This window comes from Chelonoidis abingdonii, chromosome 2 (assembly GCF_003597395.2).
Source record: "Chelonoidis abingdonii isolate Lonesome George chromosome 2, CheloAbing_2.0, whole genome shotgun sequence".
NCBI lineage: Eukaryota > Metazoa > Chordata > Testudines > Testudinidae > Chelonoidis > Chelonoidis abingdonii.
This window is the reverse complement of record NC_133770.1, coordinates 63,208,923-63,225,272: the sequence shown is the minus strand read 5'-3', so window position 1 is coordinate 63,225,272 and position 16,350 is coordinate 63,208,923. Positions and strand designations below refer to the sequence as shown.

The window sequence follows — 16,350 nt, the reverse complement described above, 5'->3', positions numbered from 1 at the left end:
TCTCAATATAATCATTTTATTAAAAATGCTACTAACCTATTGCGTAAGTGCTTCTACTTAGCAAAAGAGGCAATGTCTTACCCAACAAGTCTCTGATAGCAGTATCTCTTCTAAACCTGACTGTATGGGCTCTGTATAAATAAGTCTTTAAATGGGCTTTTTCAAAAAGTCTACTTACACATGCTGCATGGCATCCTCAAATAAAACTAAGTTCAGAGAAGCATTAAACTCATTGTAGCTTTCTAGAGTCTCTGTAAGCATCTTCCTCAGTACTTCCCATTCCTTGACAGGCATGTAATGAGGGTTGGCTACCCCATTTGCAAAATGGCAATAAATGAGTGGGTGCTGGAGCAGAAGATGATCTTCCACAGCCTAGCAAGTGGGGAGAGAAAAAAAAAAATAAAAATGTCCAAAACCATAGGAAATGTCATACATTTAATGGCTAGTCCAACAGTGCAGCAAAAGCCCACAATACTGTCAAATAGTTTGCTGGGAAGGTTCAGTTTAGACTGATCAAAATTTTTTAATTTGAATTTTTTTTTCTGACAATAAATGACCTTCCTTAATTTTTTTTGCAGAACTTTTTTGTTTTTCTAAATTTTCCAATTTTTCAACAATAAAATAAATGAAACCCCCCAAGCCCACAAAAGATTTCCAATTTTTTAGTCATCCCCCCTACCCCCGAAAAAACCCTACCTGTTTTTCCTCTTCTCAGTCCTTTTTCAGTGGCAAAATGTAAAGGGGAAAAGGGTGAAAGTATGGGAGGGGGAAGGGGAGGACCCAAAGTGTCAAAAACAGGTTTGTTTGTTTGAAATCTGGGACAGGGTTGGGTTTTTTTTGGCAAAATCAAGAAAACTGTTTCCCCCCCCCAATAAATACACATGCATTTTTTGATAAGCTCCATTTCTGATAGTCCCACTGCCTTGTCTGGTAAAGAATGGATATATTTCAGAGTAATAAATGTTTTTGAAGAATCACAGCACTATATAGTTAATTCACACTTTGGTATTGGCACCAATACACCCATTTATTCAAGAAGAAACTACAGGCTTTAATATCCAGCTATTGTATCTTGCTGACTTTCTGCTGCATTCCCAATGGAATGTTATGCCATGCCTGATATAATGGACAGCACTAGATATATATTGTTTGTTGTACATGGCATGTTAGGCAAGTGGAGAGACGGTTGTAGTAAAGTTTAATGAAAGGGTTGTTAAAAGAAAACAAAATAAAGTAAGAGGAAAAGGCATATTCCTTGTAATTGCATTGTAAATCAGACAAGAATTTAGCCTAGAAAATCTAATCTGAAACCATAACCTGTATTTATTTGCAAAACTTGTTTACTGTGTATCTAATTATTGTTTATTTTCTGTAAGATTGGTTTATATTCATGGTACTTGCAAATGCCCAGATGACAAAACTATACATTGTTATAACTAAGTGATCTGATGCCCAAATAAATGCTGAAATTAAAAATTAAGAATAATTTTGTTTTGCACTAAATAGTTGCATACGTTTTGTTAATCAGTCAAACTACTGGAGAAAAACTAATACACAATAAAAAATTAGTCTCCCAAGGAAAAAGCTAGAAAGGTATTAAATAAATATTTGTATCACAGTTATGATAAAAAAAGGATCAAATAAACACCATTTTGTTACCTCAAATACACTCAACTACATGAAGATTCATGACAGTGAGAAGGTCATTGCCTCCATTTTAAGGACGGCCTCAAGTGTTTCCTTAAAGGTGCTAACAACAGTGCAGCAGATACTTGAAAATCCTCACAGCTAATCAAACACGAGTGGAGAATGATAGTCAAGAAGAAAATTACCATCTTTGCAGAGACCAGAATTAATGATATCACATTGAAAAAGCATTACTTATTATGGTCATTGGAAAGCTAGTATCCACTACCACATCAATCAGGTGCTTACTTTTCTTTGACAGAAACCCTGCTAGCAGATGACGTTAAAGGGGATATGTTGAATTCACTGGCTGCAATTTCTTGGGCTACACTATAGAACTTTTGTGGTGATTTATAGTTGCAGTAAATTTGACATATCCCTGAACAACTTTAATTTAATCAACATTGCAGAAGAAAATATTTCCAGTATATAGCCTTACCTCAAAATACTTGTGTGCAGTGTCAATCAGCTTTTTATGAAAAAAATGACAGTCTTTTGGTTCCATCAGTTTATCTCCATAAACACGTGAAGACTCATGAAGCCAAAGACATACAAGATCATTTGGTTCCCTTAAACACTCAGGTGTAGCAAATAAAATTCCCTAAAAACAATACAATACAGCCACATTTTAAAAAATTCTGTCACTAAACAGAAAAGGTAGCCAAACTCTAGAATGCCAGTCAGCTTCTGCTCCTTTAATTCCTAAAATATGAGTCAACTAATTTCCCTAAAATGCCTTTCCATGCTCATTACATTTTCTTTTTTTCAGAAATTGATTGTACTAATTGATAGGGGAATATAATTTGTCTTTTGGACTGTAAATTCTTGAATCTGCATTCAAGTCCCTTTGCAGATTAGCAAGTATTGCAGTTTATCAACTCTGAAAAAATTGAAACCATCATCAAACAAACATGTAGTAGACCCTCACTAATTTGCACTGAAGAGAAGGAAGTCAAGCGTGGATCAGTGAGGTGTGAGGACTTGGTGCATGTCAGGATGGAAAGGACAACTAGCACTAGGAGCCCTGTTTCAAGGCATTATTGAGGAAAATCTGAAAGCGGTTGTCTTGGCCAGGAAGAAAGAGAATATTTAGAATGTGTTAGTTGGTTGAGTTGAAGCCATAAACTCATTAATCCAAGCCCAAGGCTTCAACTCAACTACTTAGCATGCACTAAAGTACGACTTGCCTTGTATATGCTAGAATAGAGTGCTAGGTAACTATTCTAAAAATAACACCTTTTTATCATAGTCAAAACAAACCCAAGATGAGATAGCACTACCCTTTAAGTCCATGTGGATTTGCAATGGGGCACTCACCTCAGGAGGGCCTCCTAGCAACTGGGTGTGGTACTGCAGGCCTTTCCTGCCTCTGTCATGCTCTGTAAGTTGTCAACCTAGCTTGGTAGGCCTTCAGTGGCTCAGCCCTCTGGCCAAATCACAGTCAACTGGATGAACCCCTTCCAGGGTAGCAAAGAGTTCAATACGTTGTCAGCCTTCACCAGGCTCTTCAACCCCATCTCTAGGCCCTTTTTAATCCAGTCTTTTTGTTAGGCTTTTAAAGGAGCCTTGCCACCTTCTCGGGGCTTAGGCCACTTTGCCAGTGGCTGGCAGGGTGGGGAAGAGGAGGTGACCCAGGCCCATCTTCTACTCTGGGTCCCAGCCCAGGGATCCTGCATACAGCAACCATGCACTGCTTTCTTCACTTCGCTGCTGCTGTTCCCCAGGCCTTTTCCCACATAGCCCCCCTCCACCCACACTTCAGGGCTGAAGTTGTCAAATCCTCTTTCTCCTTGCTCAATGCAAGTACCATCAGAACACATCTCCTGGTTCTCCTTTAAGTGCCTGTGACCAGAACAGACCACCTTTCCCAGCTCCTCTGGCCCCAACCAGGAATTGACCTGCTCAGACCCTGCAGCTCTGTCTATCTGAGCTGCGGGGTCCTGACTGGCTGCTCCTTCCTGGGGTTGGGTGTGGTAAGACCATGGGACCTCCAGCAGGGGGCCAACAAAGGCCTGGTACACTCCATCATAGGAACATATCACAAGTGTTCCACCTGGCTCAGAACAGCAATAGAATCTCACTAGTCTGTGAGTTGGAGGCATGGCCTACACCTAAACTAAGGCTGACCTAGGGATGCTCAGGGATGAGAAAAATGATTATGCTCCTGAGAAATAAAGTTAAACCGACCTAAGCCCCAGTGTAGGCACCACTAGGTTAAATGGAAGAATTCATCCATTGACCTAGCTGCCATCTCTCAAGGAGTTGAATTTACTACAGCAATGGTAGCAGGTGTCTGCACTACAACAACATAGCTGCAGCATCGCAGCAGTGCCACTGTAGTGCTCGTAGTGTAGGCATCCCCTTAGTATTTCAGTGAACTGCAAACACAAAAATCCATTTTCAGTGTGCATTTGAAGTTGATAGAAGTGTGGGTTAGTGAGGGTGCCGTTAATATTTTCAGCACTACTCACCTCTTTCCTGCCTTCTATTTAACTTTTCAGAATTCCAGCCTTGAGTACCTCGCATGAGAATTATTCTATCATGAAATGGGCTATGTGAATTACTACGGAGTTCGCAAGTTTTCTGATTCACTAGAGTGAATTATTTACATCAGTATACCAAGACTTGAGATTTTCCTTGTTACCTTACATGTTAATTCTCATTCCAATAGACAAATCATAGCCTGTGGTTTTGGACATTACAGATAGTGCTACAGTCTCAGAATGCTAGGTCCTGAAATTCTCCTTCTGTATTTGTATGAGGATGAAAGCCCATACATTATGTCAGACTAGAAAGCACATATTAATGGAGAAAAGTATTCAATACAAAAAAAACCTAACTACTTCCTATTTGAGAAAGTGATTTTGATGACATATGCACAAAACACTCTGAATTGGCTTCTTTACCACAGTGCATGTACTGGGGGGAGTGGTACCTCTTTTCTCTGAGGGACCAGACCCATGCGTTGGTTAAGAGAATATTCCAGGGAGAAGCCATCACTTCCCCTCCCTCAACTCACCCCACAAAAAATCCTCAAGCTAGTAGGAGCTAACATAGAATCCAGTTTTCAGTCTGGACTCCCATGCACTGATTGGCTGTTTTCTCCATTCCCTAGCCTCAATCTCTTTACTTCAGCCTCACTCCCCCACACTTCTTTGCTTCCCCATCTTCTAACCTTTACATCTCCTTTCCCTTTGTATTTTCATTTAGACATTTCCCTTCCAACTAAACCTCACCACCACCCCCAAAATCATAGCCTTAACATGTTTGAAAACCATCACTCTGAGCATTACATCCCTTTCTCCTGCTGTCAGTCTGTTTTGTCTATTTAGATTGTAAACTCTTGAAGGCAGGGACTGTCTGTTACTATTGGGACAGTGCCTAGCACAATGATTACTCTTGGTTGATCCTAGACACTACTATAATAAACATAAATAATTATTAATAATATTAATAATAATAAGTTATGCCTAGAGTGAAAGTCAGTCTATGATACAGACCTGGAAGATGTTAGAGAGGTCTCTTAGGTTAAAGATGTAGTGGAATTTAACTGCAGTTGGCAGAAAGTTTTGAACCATAGTTTGATGAAGCCATATTGATGCTTGGATCATGGCTGGAGCATTCTTTAACACTGATGGATTAAAAACATGCCTCTGGAAGTGGAACCCAAGGATCTTGCTATAGATGGTGTTCAGGGCATCAACAGATGGGAAGTTCAGAGCAAACACTGTGAAATGTCTCTGAAAATAAGAAAAAAAAAAAGACAGAAGCGAAGTCAATGACCACTTGATAATTCCAACAGACTGAGGCAAAGAGGCTGACTGCTGTGTGCCGCTCAGGGTATGTCTACACTGCAGCTGGGAATGAGCCTCCCAGTCTCAGTAGACAAACTCGCTTTAGCAAGCAATGAGCTAGCGCACTAAAAATAGCTGTATGGACATCACGACTTGGGCTGCAGCTCAGGCTCGCAAGCCTAGGGGCTTGGCTGGTCAGACTTCCTGATGTATTCATTGATGTACACCTTGCCTCCCATTCCCCTGCTTCCTTGCATCCTCTGTAAGAACAAGAAGACCAAGGCAGCAGTAGTCTTCAACTGTCCCTTGGGCCATCTGTCCCTAGTGATTAGAAACAAGAGGCCCTCCTCATAGCTATAGAGGTTGCAATGCTGCCGCATCAAGTGATGCCTGAATGGATGATCTGGCAACCAGTTGGTCTTTACACAGGATGGCCTGGAATTGGGGCCTACATTCTTGTGGTATTGTACTGGTGGACTCTGTTTGTTGTCATATATGACACTGGTGCTTGGTAGTTTGCAATATGGAAGAGTGCGCTGGCTGATGAGATGTTTTTTCTGCCGAAGAGATCTTGTCTTCTAATAGCCGTGCCCAAGAGAGTGGACTGGGGCTGCTGCAGCCTGCTCTGCAAATGCCTGGACCATGACAGAGTTCAGGTTAGGGTGGAACAACAAAAATTCCACTCCCTTGGAGGGCAAAAGTACTTCTCTATACTTTTGGGGGTCAGGGCACAGGTGGCTGGTGTGTGCCAAATAGTTTTAGCAGGACCCAGTGTGGCCTCATTGATAGGGAATGCCACCTTGGACGGAGCCGTAGAGTGGAGAACATTCAGAAGTTTAAGGGTGAGATGCTGAATCTCTTCCAATGGGATCTCAAAGGTGTCCGTAATCCTTCTTGGGAAGTCCTAGTATTGTCTATAACCCTCCAGGGGCAAAAGAGAGACTGGTGCCACTACCTCAACTGTAGATGAAGACAATGCTGTCAGTGGATCCAGTGCTATCAGTGCAATGTGCTCTAATGCAGACTAAGACTTAACCCTTGTAAGAGATCTCTATGGCAATCAGGACATGGAATCTCACTCAGTGCCAGAAGTAGGGTGGGGAGAGGATAGGTAATCCTCTTTGCAGAGAACTTGTGCATGGTTTCTCTCTTTTTATGACTGCTCCTCCTTACCCTCCCTCATATCTCCGTTCAGAGACATCCTTGGGTTTACTGGAGGAGTCCAAGCTGGAAAATGTCAGTGCTGGAGGGACACTACCTAGAGGTTCAGATTGATGAAATGGGAGTGGAAGCGGATCCAAAATGGGTCTCATGGAGAGCTCCATTAGATGCCTTTGGAGTCTGAACTCCCAAAACTGCTTAGTATGAGAGGCAAAGGAGAGGGAGATATCACACTTTGAAGGAATGTGTGATTCAGGACTGGTCTTCACTATGGGGAGATCAATGCTGCTGCAATTCAGTGGTGGTCTAGTGAAGACCCACTAAATCTATGGCGGAGCACTCCCCAGTCAACCCCAGTACTCCACTTCTCCGAGAAGAGTAAGGGAAGTCAACCAGAGAGCGTCTCCCATCGACACAGTGCAGTGAAGACGCCAGGATAAGTCGACCTAAGCTACACTGACTTAGGTTGACTTACCCCAGTAGTGAAGACAAGCCCTCAGAGGCAGTTCAGGCCGCTGTCATGCTGGTCACTCATCAGGAAGTTCTGAGGACAGAATAGGCAGGGTTTGAGGCCTGGAATTCTTGGCATACAAAGAGCTCTGATACATGGGAGAACAAAGGGAGCAGGAAACCTGATCCCCAAATTATCTAACTAAGACTAAACTAATAGCAACTATTTAAAATGTATTTATAGAGTTGATGTCGGAAAGGAATGTTGGAAGGCTACAGACACAGAAAGGTTCCCTCCCAGACTGAGAGCAGTAAAAAGGAACTAGAGAGGCAGTCGGTCTGGGCTGTTTCTTATGCCCTCACTTGGGAGCATGAGACAGAGGTGAAAGCAAAGACCAGCAGATCCTGCTGTTGAAGAGTTTCAGGCATACAGAGCACACGTGCACATATAGGAAATACCCATACGGACCAGCAATCTATATACACTTTGATAAAATCTGCTGGTTGGGAGCACAGAGTTGCTATTGGCATCACTAGGAGTTCAAAGTGAGACAAGAAACTGACCATATCCAAATTACAGACACTCCCCCAGGTTACGCAAACCTGACTTATGCAAATCCGCACGGAAAGGAACACTTGCGTAAGTGGGGGAGCAATTGTAGTGTTTATGTCTGTTGCAATGAAAAGCTAAATTCTAAACATTATATCTAACTAGGAGCGGCTCTAGGTATTTTGCCGCCCCAAGCATGGCAGGCAGGCTGCCTTTGGCAGCTTGCCTGCAGGAGGTCCCCAGTCCCGTGGATTCAGCGGCACACCTGCGGGAGGTCCGCTGAAGCCGTGGGACCAGTGGACCCTCCGCAGGCATGCCGCCGAAGGCAGCCTGCCTGCCGCCCTCACGGCGACCAGTAGAGCGTCCCCTGTGGCTTGCCGCCCCAGGCACGTGCTTGGCGTGCTGGTGCCTGGAGCCGCCCCTGCATCTAACATATTAAATAATAAATACAGGGTTACTATGATATAGTACTTGAAACCATACCTGGAGTCGAGGGTTGATAGTGAAATTGCCAGCAGTTGGATTCATACAAGCAACATATTGGCAATTATGTATTTCTTTTACAGTTAACTTCTGCCTATCATACCTAGAAGATAGAAAATATAACTACTTTAGTTTAAAATGATTGATAATTACTGTTAGCGCATCATAGGTAGCGCATGGCTTAGTGCTAATTGGAAGACAGAAATTCTGACATTTCAAAATTTGTTTTTGTCCTGACTCAGGATGAAAATTGCAATTCTGAATTTTGTGCAGAAGAGAAATTCTGAAAAAAAAAGCTGATTTGGAAACAACAAAATGACCTTAACAAAATGTTTCATTTAGATAATGAAATAATCTATATCTATATATAGCAGAAACAAAATGAGAGAGTAATAGAATGATAGAAATAGAGGGCATGGAAGGGACCTCAAGATGTCCCCTGCAATATGGCAGGACCAAGTAAACCTAGAACACCCCTCGCAGGTGTTTGTCCAACTTGTTTTTAAAAGCTTCCAATGCGGGGGACTCCAAACCTCCCTTCAAAATCTATTCCAGACCTTAAATACCCTTTATTGTTAGATAGTTTTTCCTAATATCTAACCTAAATCTCCCTTGCTACAGATAAGCCCATTACTCCTATCTTCAGGAGACTGGAGAATAACTGATCACCATCCGCTTTATAACAGCTCATAACATATTTGCAAACTTATCAGGTCCCTCCTCAGTCTTCTTCTCTCAGGACTAAACATGCCCAGTTTCTTGATCTTTCCTCATAGGTCAGGTTTTCTACACCTTTATTCTTTTGTTGCTCTCTTCTGGACTCTTTCCAATTTGTCCACATTTTTCTTAAATTGTGGTGCCCAGAATTGGACACTGTACTCCAACTGGGGCTTCACCAGCACAATTACCTCCTGTGTCTTACATACAAAGTACTTTGTTTTGATTTGGAATTGTTTCAAAATTTCCCCATTGAAAATTTCATCAAAATCAACTTAGTCTTGTGAAACATTCTGATTTTGACAAAACTGCATTTTCCGACAAAAAATTGTTCCATCTAAAATATTTTAATCAGCTTGAGCATGACTCTTTACAACATAGAGAGGTCCCAGCACCCAGTCTAACTTGGACAGATATAGTACAGTACAATTAAGGAGGTAGAATGAGTGTGGGAACACGAGTATGTCTACGCTGCAGCAGAGCGAGCCTCCTGGCCCAGGCAGGCAGACTTACGGTAATGAGATTTGCACTAGCACGCTAAAAATAGGTGTGTGGACACTGCGCTACTAGCGGAGACTCAGGCTAGCCACCCCAGCTTGGAGCCAGAGAATAGGGTGAGCTTGAATTCAGATGGCTAGCTCAAGTCTCTGCTGGTGCTGCAACAGTCACACAGCTATTTTTAGCACACTAGAGCGAGCTCCACTACTACGAGAAGTTTGTCTACACGGGCTGGGAGGCTCACTCCCACCTGCAGTATAGACATATCCCCAGAGCCTTTGTAGAGTAAAAGTAGCTAAAATTACCAGGTTTCACCACAGAGAGACAGCCAACAATATGCTTGGAACACAGGAAGAGGAAAGTTGTTGCATGTGCGGGGCACAGTGAAAAACAGGTATCAAGCATATTTGACAGAAAGCAAGAAAAGGCAATAGGTGTGATTAGAAGACCATATCTTGGTTTTTGCAGTATGACCCAATGGACTAGGCGTGAGACAAGGAGTCAGGAAACCTGGATTCGATTTCTGGCACTGCTATTGGCTCACTGTGTGACCTGGGCAAGTCATTTAGGCCACTTTTTTCCCCAAAGTTAACATTGGGTAAATTCATTTTTGATACTCTAAGTTTTCCAATTTAGACTCTCATTTTTAGAAGTGAATAGCACTCATATTTTCAAAAAAAGGCAATAATAGATGCAGCTGATCCATGACTCTTAAAATCAGGCACTACGTATCTGAACTTAGGCACCCAAAACTTGAAGCACCCAAAACTAGACTCTGTTTTGAAAATTTTGGCACAAACCTCTGTGCATCTCACTGGATGTAAGTATTATTACTATATTCAGCATTACAAACAGCACAATATTCAAACATCCAATATGTGGTGATGATAGTATGATAAATTGTATTTATCTAGTTCCTTTAAACTTCTTATATACACTCTGCCCATTAATCTATCACCACTGGGATTACACTTAACATTCCAAACCTCTGGCATCTTCCAGCAGCCACCAATTTAAAAGTAATAAAACAAACCAAAACACTTATAAGCTTTTCTACTCAAGAGTAATGCTGCCATTGCAAATTTATAACAATAAATCCTTTACCTCTTATCATACAGTCTTGTATTGTCCTTCTTTCTCATATAAGCCCTGATCTTGCCAGGGTTTACATACATGTCTAACTTTAAGCACAACTAGTCTCATTTAAATCAATGTGACTACTCACATACACGAGATTAAGTCCTTTTCTGGACTGAGGACACAGTGCTGAGCACTTTGCAGAATCAAGCCCTAAATAAGACAGACAAACAGACGGACAGATGCAAACTTAAATAAATAAATAAAAATAGGAGATATACCAATCTCCTAGAACTGGAAGGGACTTTGAAAGATCATTGAGTCCAGCCCCCTGCCTTCACTAGCAGGACCAAGTACTGATTTTTGCCCCAGATCCCTAAGTGGCCCACCTCAGATGATTGAACTCACAACCCTGGGTTTAGCAGGCCAATGCTCAAACCACTGAGCTATCCCTCCCCACTATATTAGAGGGGGTGCACATAGCATCCCACCATATTTTTAATGTAGAATGTCAGCTTCCATTCTAAACCTCCTTATTCAGCTCCTCATTACCATTGTCAAATTTATTCTGGGCTGAAGTTTTCCACACTTGGTCTAATGCCAAAAGGGGCATGGGTTGTGTTTTTAAAGTCTGAACAAATTCCATGCAGTCATTTGGAATTATCTAAGCATTTGAAAAATTTACCTTTTCCATATACTCTGATTAGAACTCAGATAAGTACACTCTGGTTTAGGATTAATATACCAGATATAAATGTTCAAAACTTTAAAATTACTAAGTCAATTTTCTCCTAACGCAGCTTGTCCTATAGAACTGAGACTTTTAAAAAAAAAATCAAGCCAAGTTTAAGAAGATAGCTTCAGTAGCTTTAAATATTCATAATATTTAAATCAGAAACAAGGAAAATTTTCTAAAAACATATTTAAAGCTAGGGCAATTTATAACCTGGGACAGGTGGCTCTAAAAAGTATTAGGTTTCTGAGTTGGAGCTGATTGAGTCCACTGAATTAGCGATTTTCAGACTTAAATCTTCACTTTCCTCTCTGCTTGTATTTTCCCCCGAATAGCTGAAGATATTCAGAAGACATCAGATGTCATTTCTGAGTACACTATATTTCTTCCTATGTCCTTTACTGAGTTAAACTGAATCTACTTTAAAAGAATTGGGGATAGCACAGATACTAACACCTTATCCCAGCCCCAGCTCTGATGACAGTCCTTACAAAGAACATGAGCCAGGAAAGAAAAGACACACACAGGCTGTCAACAAACTTCCCTGTGCTGCATAGTTCCCTTTTTACAATGAGATGGGAGCATGAAGGGGGCTGAGATCGATCCGAGGTTTGGAGAACGGGGTAAAGGGGAGCGCTCAGTCTGGTGGTGGGAGAGAAGGCTTTTAATAAAGCTTTTAACTTATTATTTGAATAATTGAGAGAGGCGAGTTTTGATTTTGTCTACCTACGATTTGCCTCTTCCCACCACTGCATGAAACAATTAACCTGTCCTTTAGCCAATTTAGTTTTCGATTGGCCAAGTTTGTCCTTTAAGACGTCCACTTAGTCTTTGTTCCAAGATTTTAACAGTGGCCACTGAGTTTTGGGATCGCCCTGAGTTAGCCTAGACCATTTTTCCAGAAATTTACGGGAGTGTGGACCCTTTTTACAGGAGTCCAGACCCATCCTAAATACATAAAATGAGCCAGCGTTCATTTAGGGAACTGTCCCGACTTAGACGTCTGGTTACCAATACAGGAGGATTTCACACACCAATCACACAAGAAGGAAATTCGGGTTCATCAGAGCGATGCCCAGTGCAACACACAAAAGGAGCCCACAGGCTACTGCCTCAATCACCCTTGCTTTCACACCAGGGGCTTTACCCAAAGTGCGGTGCAGCTGCGATTGTGCAGATTCCACTTACTCAGATTGCGGGGACAGGAACCCCTCGGTCGGCTGATCCCCGGACAGAGACGGCACCCAGACTCAAACATTCCACAAGAGGATGGATAGACACAGAGACAAGGACAGTCCTCAGTCCGGACAAAACACAGAAATAATTACCTGACCAGATTCCTGATGTCAGATCCCGGCATCTCTACCAGAACAGAGTGGGAACCAACAGGTTCGATGGCGTAGACTTCATTGTGGTTGTGCACCTTTCCGTTCTAGTGGAGGACCGCTCGGGCCAAATGCCCAGGTGCCGGCTGCCACGGTCATCCTACAAAGACGGCCAGGAATCACACGGCCCCAGTGAAGACGGTTGCCATCTTGGTGGAACCTCCAAATTGTCAAAGTTAGACTCAGGACTCACAGTTTGTCAGACCACTCTGTTTTATTAGCACAGCGCTCTGCTAACAACACCCAGATAATGTGAGTGGCCATGCAAGACCCAAACAGTCTTATTTATACAGATAAAAGAGCGGGAATTAGACAAAGGGACAAAGAAAGCAAAACAGTAAAATTCACCTGGGGCACAGCATGCATATCCTACTTCCTTACTAACTCTTATCGATCTAAGGCTAATACTTCACCAATTGCCCTTAAACTGTGCAATTGTTCTATGTTAATGTCTGTATTCCTGACACCTGGATTGCAGCATTCCAACAATTTTGCTTAAAGGTACAAACAGCATTTCTTTAATCCTTTCTATTTTCACAATATAATTCATTCTACTTTCACACTGAGTTAAACTGAATCTACTTTAAAAGACTTGGGGATAGCACAGATACTAACACCTCATCCCAGCCCCAGCTCTGATGACGGTCCTTACAAAAACATGAGCCAGGAAAGAAGAGACACACACAAGCCGTCAACAAACTTCCCTGTGCTGCATAGTTCCCGAGGTACATATGTCCCTAACTCCCTAGTAGGGAGAAAGAACAAATAATAAAAAATGTAAATATATGAAAAAAGTGTCCACATGGTGAAGGAGAAGGAATTGAGATGGCACATTAACCCTTTCAATACCACCAAAATATATATACACTTGTGTGTGTATCCTGGCAATAGCTTTTTAATGGAATGTTTGCTTGTTCATTCATCAGTTCACTTGCTCCCTCCCTACTCAGGTCCGTCACAATAGAGGAAAGCATTCTCTGGGTGTCTCTGGTAAGTCAATCAGCAATAAGAACAACTAACTTAAGGTACCCTCCTACACGAAAGAATTAAAGGGCAAAACTAAGCCTGCCCCAGTGGGACAGAAGAAAGAAACAGTGCAAGACAACACAGTTTTTCCTTTAATTTTGGATCAGCCTCATCTTCATTTTTTAAATGGTCTTTTGTAGTTAAACACTCTCGATATCCTGAATTAAGCTCTTCAGTTGAGGGACTATTTGTTCTGTGTTTGTACAACACCTTACACAATGGGGTTCTGGCCCATACTGTGGCTCCTTGGCATTACAATTATTATATTATTAAAGGTCTGAACACATTATAGATGTTCCCCCCTCTAGTTCTAGAGCTCAGACTAGAACCTATCAAAGCAGTTTTAATGGATACGACAGGAAATGGAGAAAAGCAGAATGTAATGACAGGTTCACAAGAATTCAACCAAATAAGCTAAAGAACAGAGTGAAATTAGTTTAAGCAGTTAATTATAGTTACCCTATGGAACTCACAGCTGCATGATACAATCAGGGCAAGGAGTGTAATATGATTTTATAAAAAACAATAGACATTTATATGAACAACAAAAATATAATTTGCAGTTACACAAGCAAAGATAAACATTTTCAAGGGTTATCAACACTCATGCTTTAGAGCAAAGTCAATCACTGATTTCCTGGAGTTAAGAAGCAGCTTCCTCCACAGCCAGCTATGACAAAAGGATATAATGCATATTCCTTTGCTCCCAACTCTACCACTATAACCATCAAAATAATAAAACAATTTTCCTGCTCTATGGAAAATATCAAGTAAAACTAAATTAGAAATCTAAAACTTGTGCTAATTCTTTCTTTGACATGGGAAGAAATGTTACAGATTTTAGTCCATAACAATAAAATTTTGATTTAGCACAAAACAAGTAGTAATTGCTTACCAATGTCCATAGTCTATGTGCTGTCGAATCAGTGTGTGAGGTGGAACTGTTCCATACACATCCATTTCAGGCATGTTCATATCATCAATAAAATAAATTAACTTCTTGTTTCCTACAGGACCATAGTTACGGCCAGCTTTTTTCTCTAGGCTTTTCTCAAGAATCTCTAAAATGTTATGAAGTATATGACAAATAGTTATAATACTCAAACAGTGCAGAGACTAACAATCAAAAATGCACAATTAATTCACTCAGGGAAAAAATAAATCACTTAGACCCAGATTTTTAAGCAGCTAGTTGATTTCCCTGGGAGTTAGGCACATAGGCACCTCATGAGATTGGTACTTTTGACAATCTACCTCTTTAGGTACCTAACTACCTTTAAGAAGCTGGCCATTAGGTCCCAGTCATGCGAAGTGCTGTATGTGGGCAGACTCCTGCACCTTGTGAGGAAACTTACTGAAGTCAATGAGGTTCTGCACAGGTACAGGGGTCCATCTATGCAAATCACTTTGTAGGACTACAGCATAAAAGAAACCCAAATTTTCCAAGAGGTCCATTGGAAAGAACACGAAGTTGACAGAATGAATAAGCCAACAACTAGCTGTGATGTTTTTGAAAGGCGTGTTAGAATTGCAGGCTGTTCCCTTAAAAAAATTAAAGTGTTTCCTGGTCCTGCTTGCAGGCTACAGGGCTCTGTAGGAAAGCATACATTCAGAGTCAGTCTGGAAAGAGCCAGCTAACAGTAAGGTAGGGTGAGTTGTACTTCTCTGTCTTATGGAACAGCCTGCTTCCCTTCTCTCTATTTTTGGTTGTGTGTGATAAAATTCTAGATTCTAAGAATACAAGCAGTGTTAGACTGCAAATGTACTAAGAGAGTATTTTATGTTTTTAATCTAACTTTTCTGTTTGTAAGCCATGAACATAAGTCAGTAAACTAAGCCAGAGTGTGATAATTCTATTTCATCTTCACAGCATTTATATTTCTTATGGAGAAGTAGCATCATTAACTTCTGAAGCTTAATTCACTAATATATGTAAAGTGCATTGTGATAATCTGGCTGAAGGCACCACAGAAGTACAAAATATTATTTTTCCCCTTTTACAATTAAGTCTGAAGCCTGTTAAAACCAAATATTGAACACAAACCTGCTGCTGCTAAGCCACTGCAGTAAAAAAGAATACAAGCAGGTTAAACCTCTTTGGTGGATATTCAGACTATGTAGTTGATAGGTGAGGGAGACAAAAAAAGAATTATGTACAAGCTGGAAAATCTAATCATTCATATACCTGATGTAAGCATGAACAGCTTTGTAATGAAGGGAACAGAATTACCTTTTAAAATGGAAAAGCTAAATCTTGAATTTTGTGCATGTCATTTTTAATAAATACACTGGACAGCAAAATGAGTTTAGAAATCTACGGTAATTCATCGGATTTGAGCAACATTCCCTAAGGAGATAGGCACCTTAGTCCTTTTATCAATCTCACCCTAACTGCCACTTTAGGTGCCTAAATCACAGAATCAGGCTTCACTGGAATTCACAAAGCCCCCACTCAGCTAGCTGCTCCTAAATCTTGAAGGTGCCTAACTTGTTTCTCATGCTTGCTGTCTCTCTGGGCCAATGATTCTTTCATTATTTATCTACATAGAAACAGCTTCACCATTCTGAGGTGGGGAGGGGAGAGAAAAAGAATGACTCTATAGTCAAGTGGTTAGATCCAGGATCCAGTCTCCCATGCTCCAATGATTTAAAAATATATATATATATTTACAGTGAAACAACTTCAACAGGAGAGTCGGAGGGAATCCAACATCAGAATATCCCACAGCCCAGTGGCTAGCGCACTCACCTGAGAGGTGGTGATTCCAGGACAGCATCACAACCATGGAG

General features: G+C 41.2%; 1 protein-coding gene across 1 annotated transcript in view; it reads right to left on the bottom strand.

Annotated features, from left to right (window-relative positions):
- Positions 1 to 16,350, bottom strand: part of DNAH11 (dynein axonemal heavy chain 11) — a 308,320-nt gene that overhangs the window by 133,289 nt on the left and 158,681 nt on the right. The window contains exons 47-51 of the mRNA XM_075062396.1: positions 14,456 to 14,621; positions 8,125 to 8,227; positions 5,187 to 5,426; positions 2,126 to 2,287; positions 179 to 372 (exon numbers count right to left, since the gene is read on the bottom strand). Of these exons, the coding sequence (XP_074918497.1) occupies positions 179 to 372; positions 2,126 to 2,287; positions 5,187 to 5,426; positions 8,125 to 8,227; positions 14,456 to 14,621 (865 nt within the window). The remainder of the gene's footprint in view (positions 1 to 178; positions 373 to 2,125; positions 2,288 to 5,186; positions 5,427 to 8,124; positions 8,228 to 14,455; positions 14,622 to 16,350) is intronic.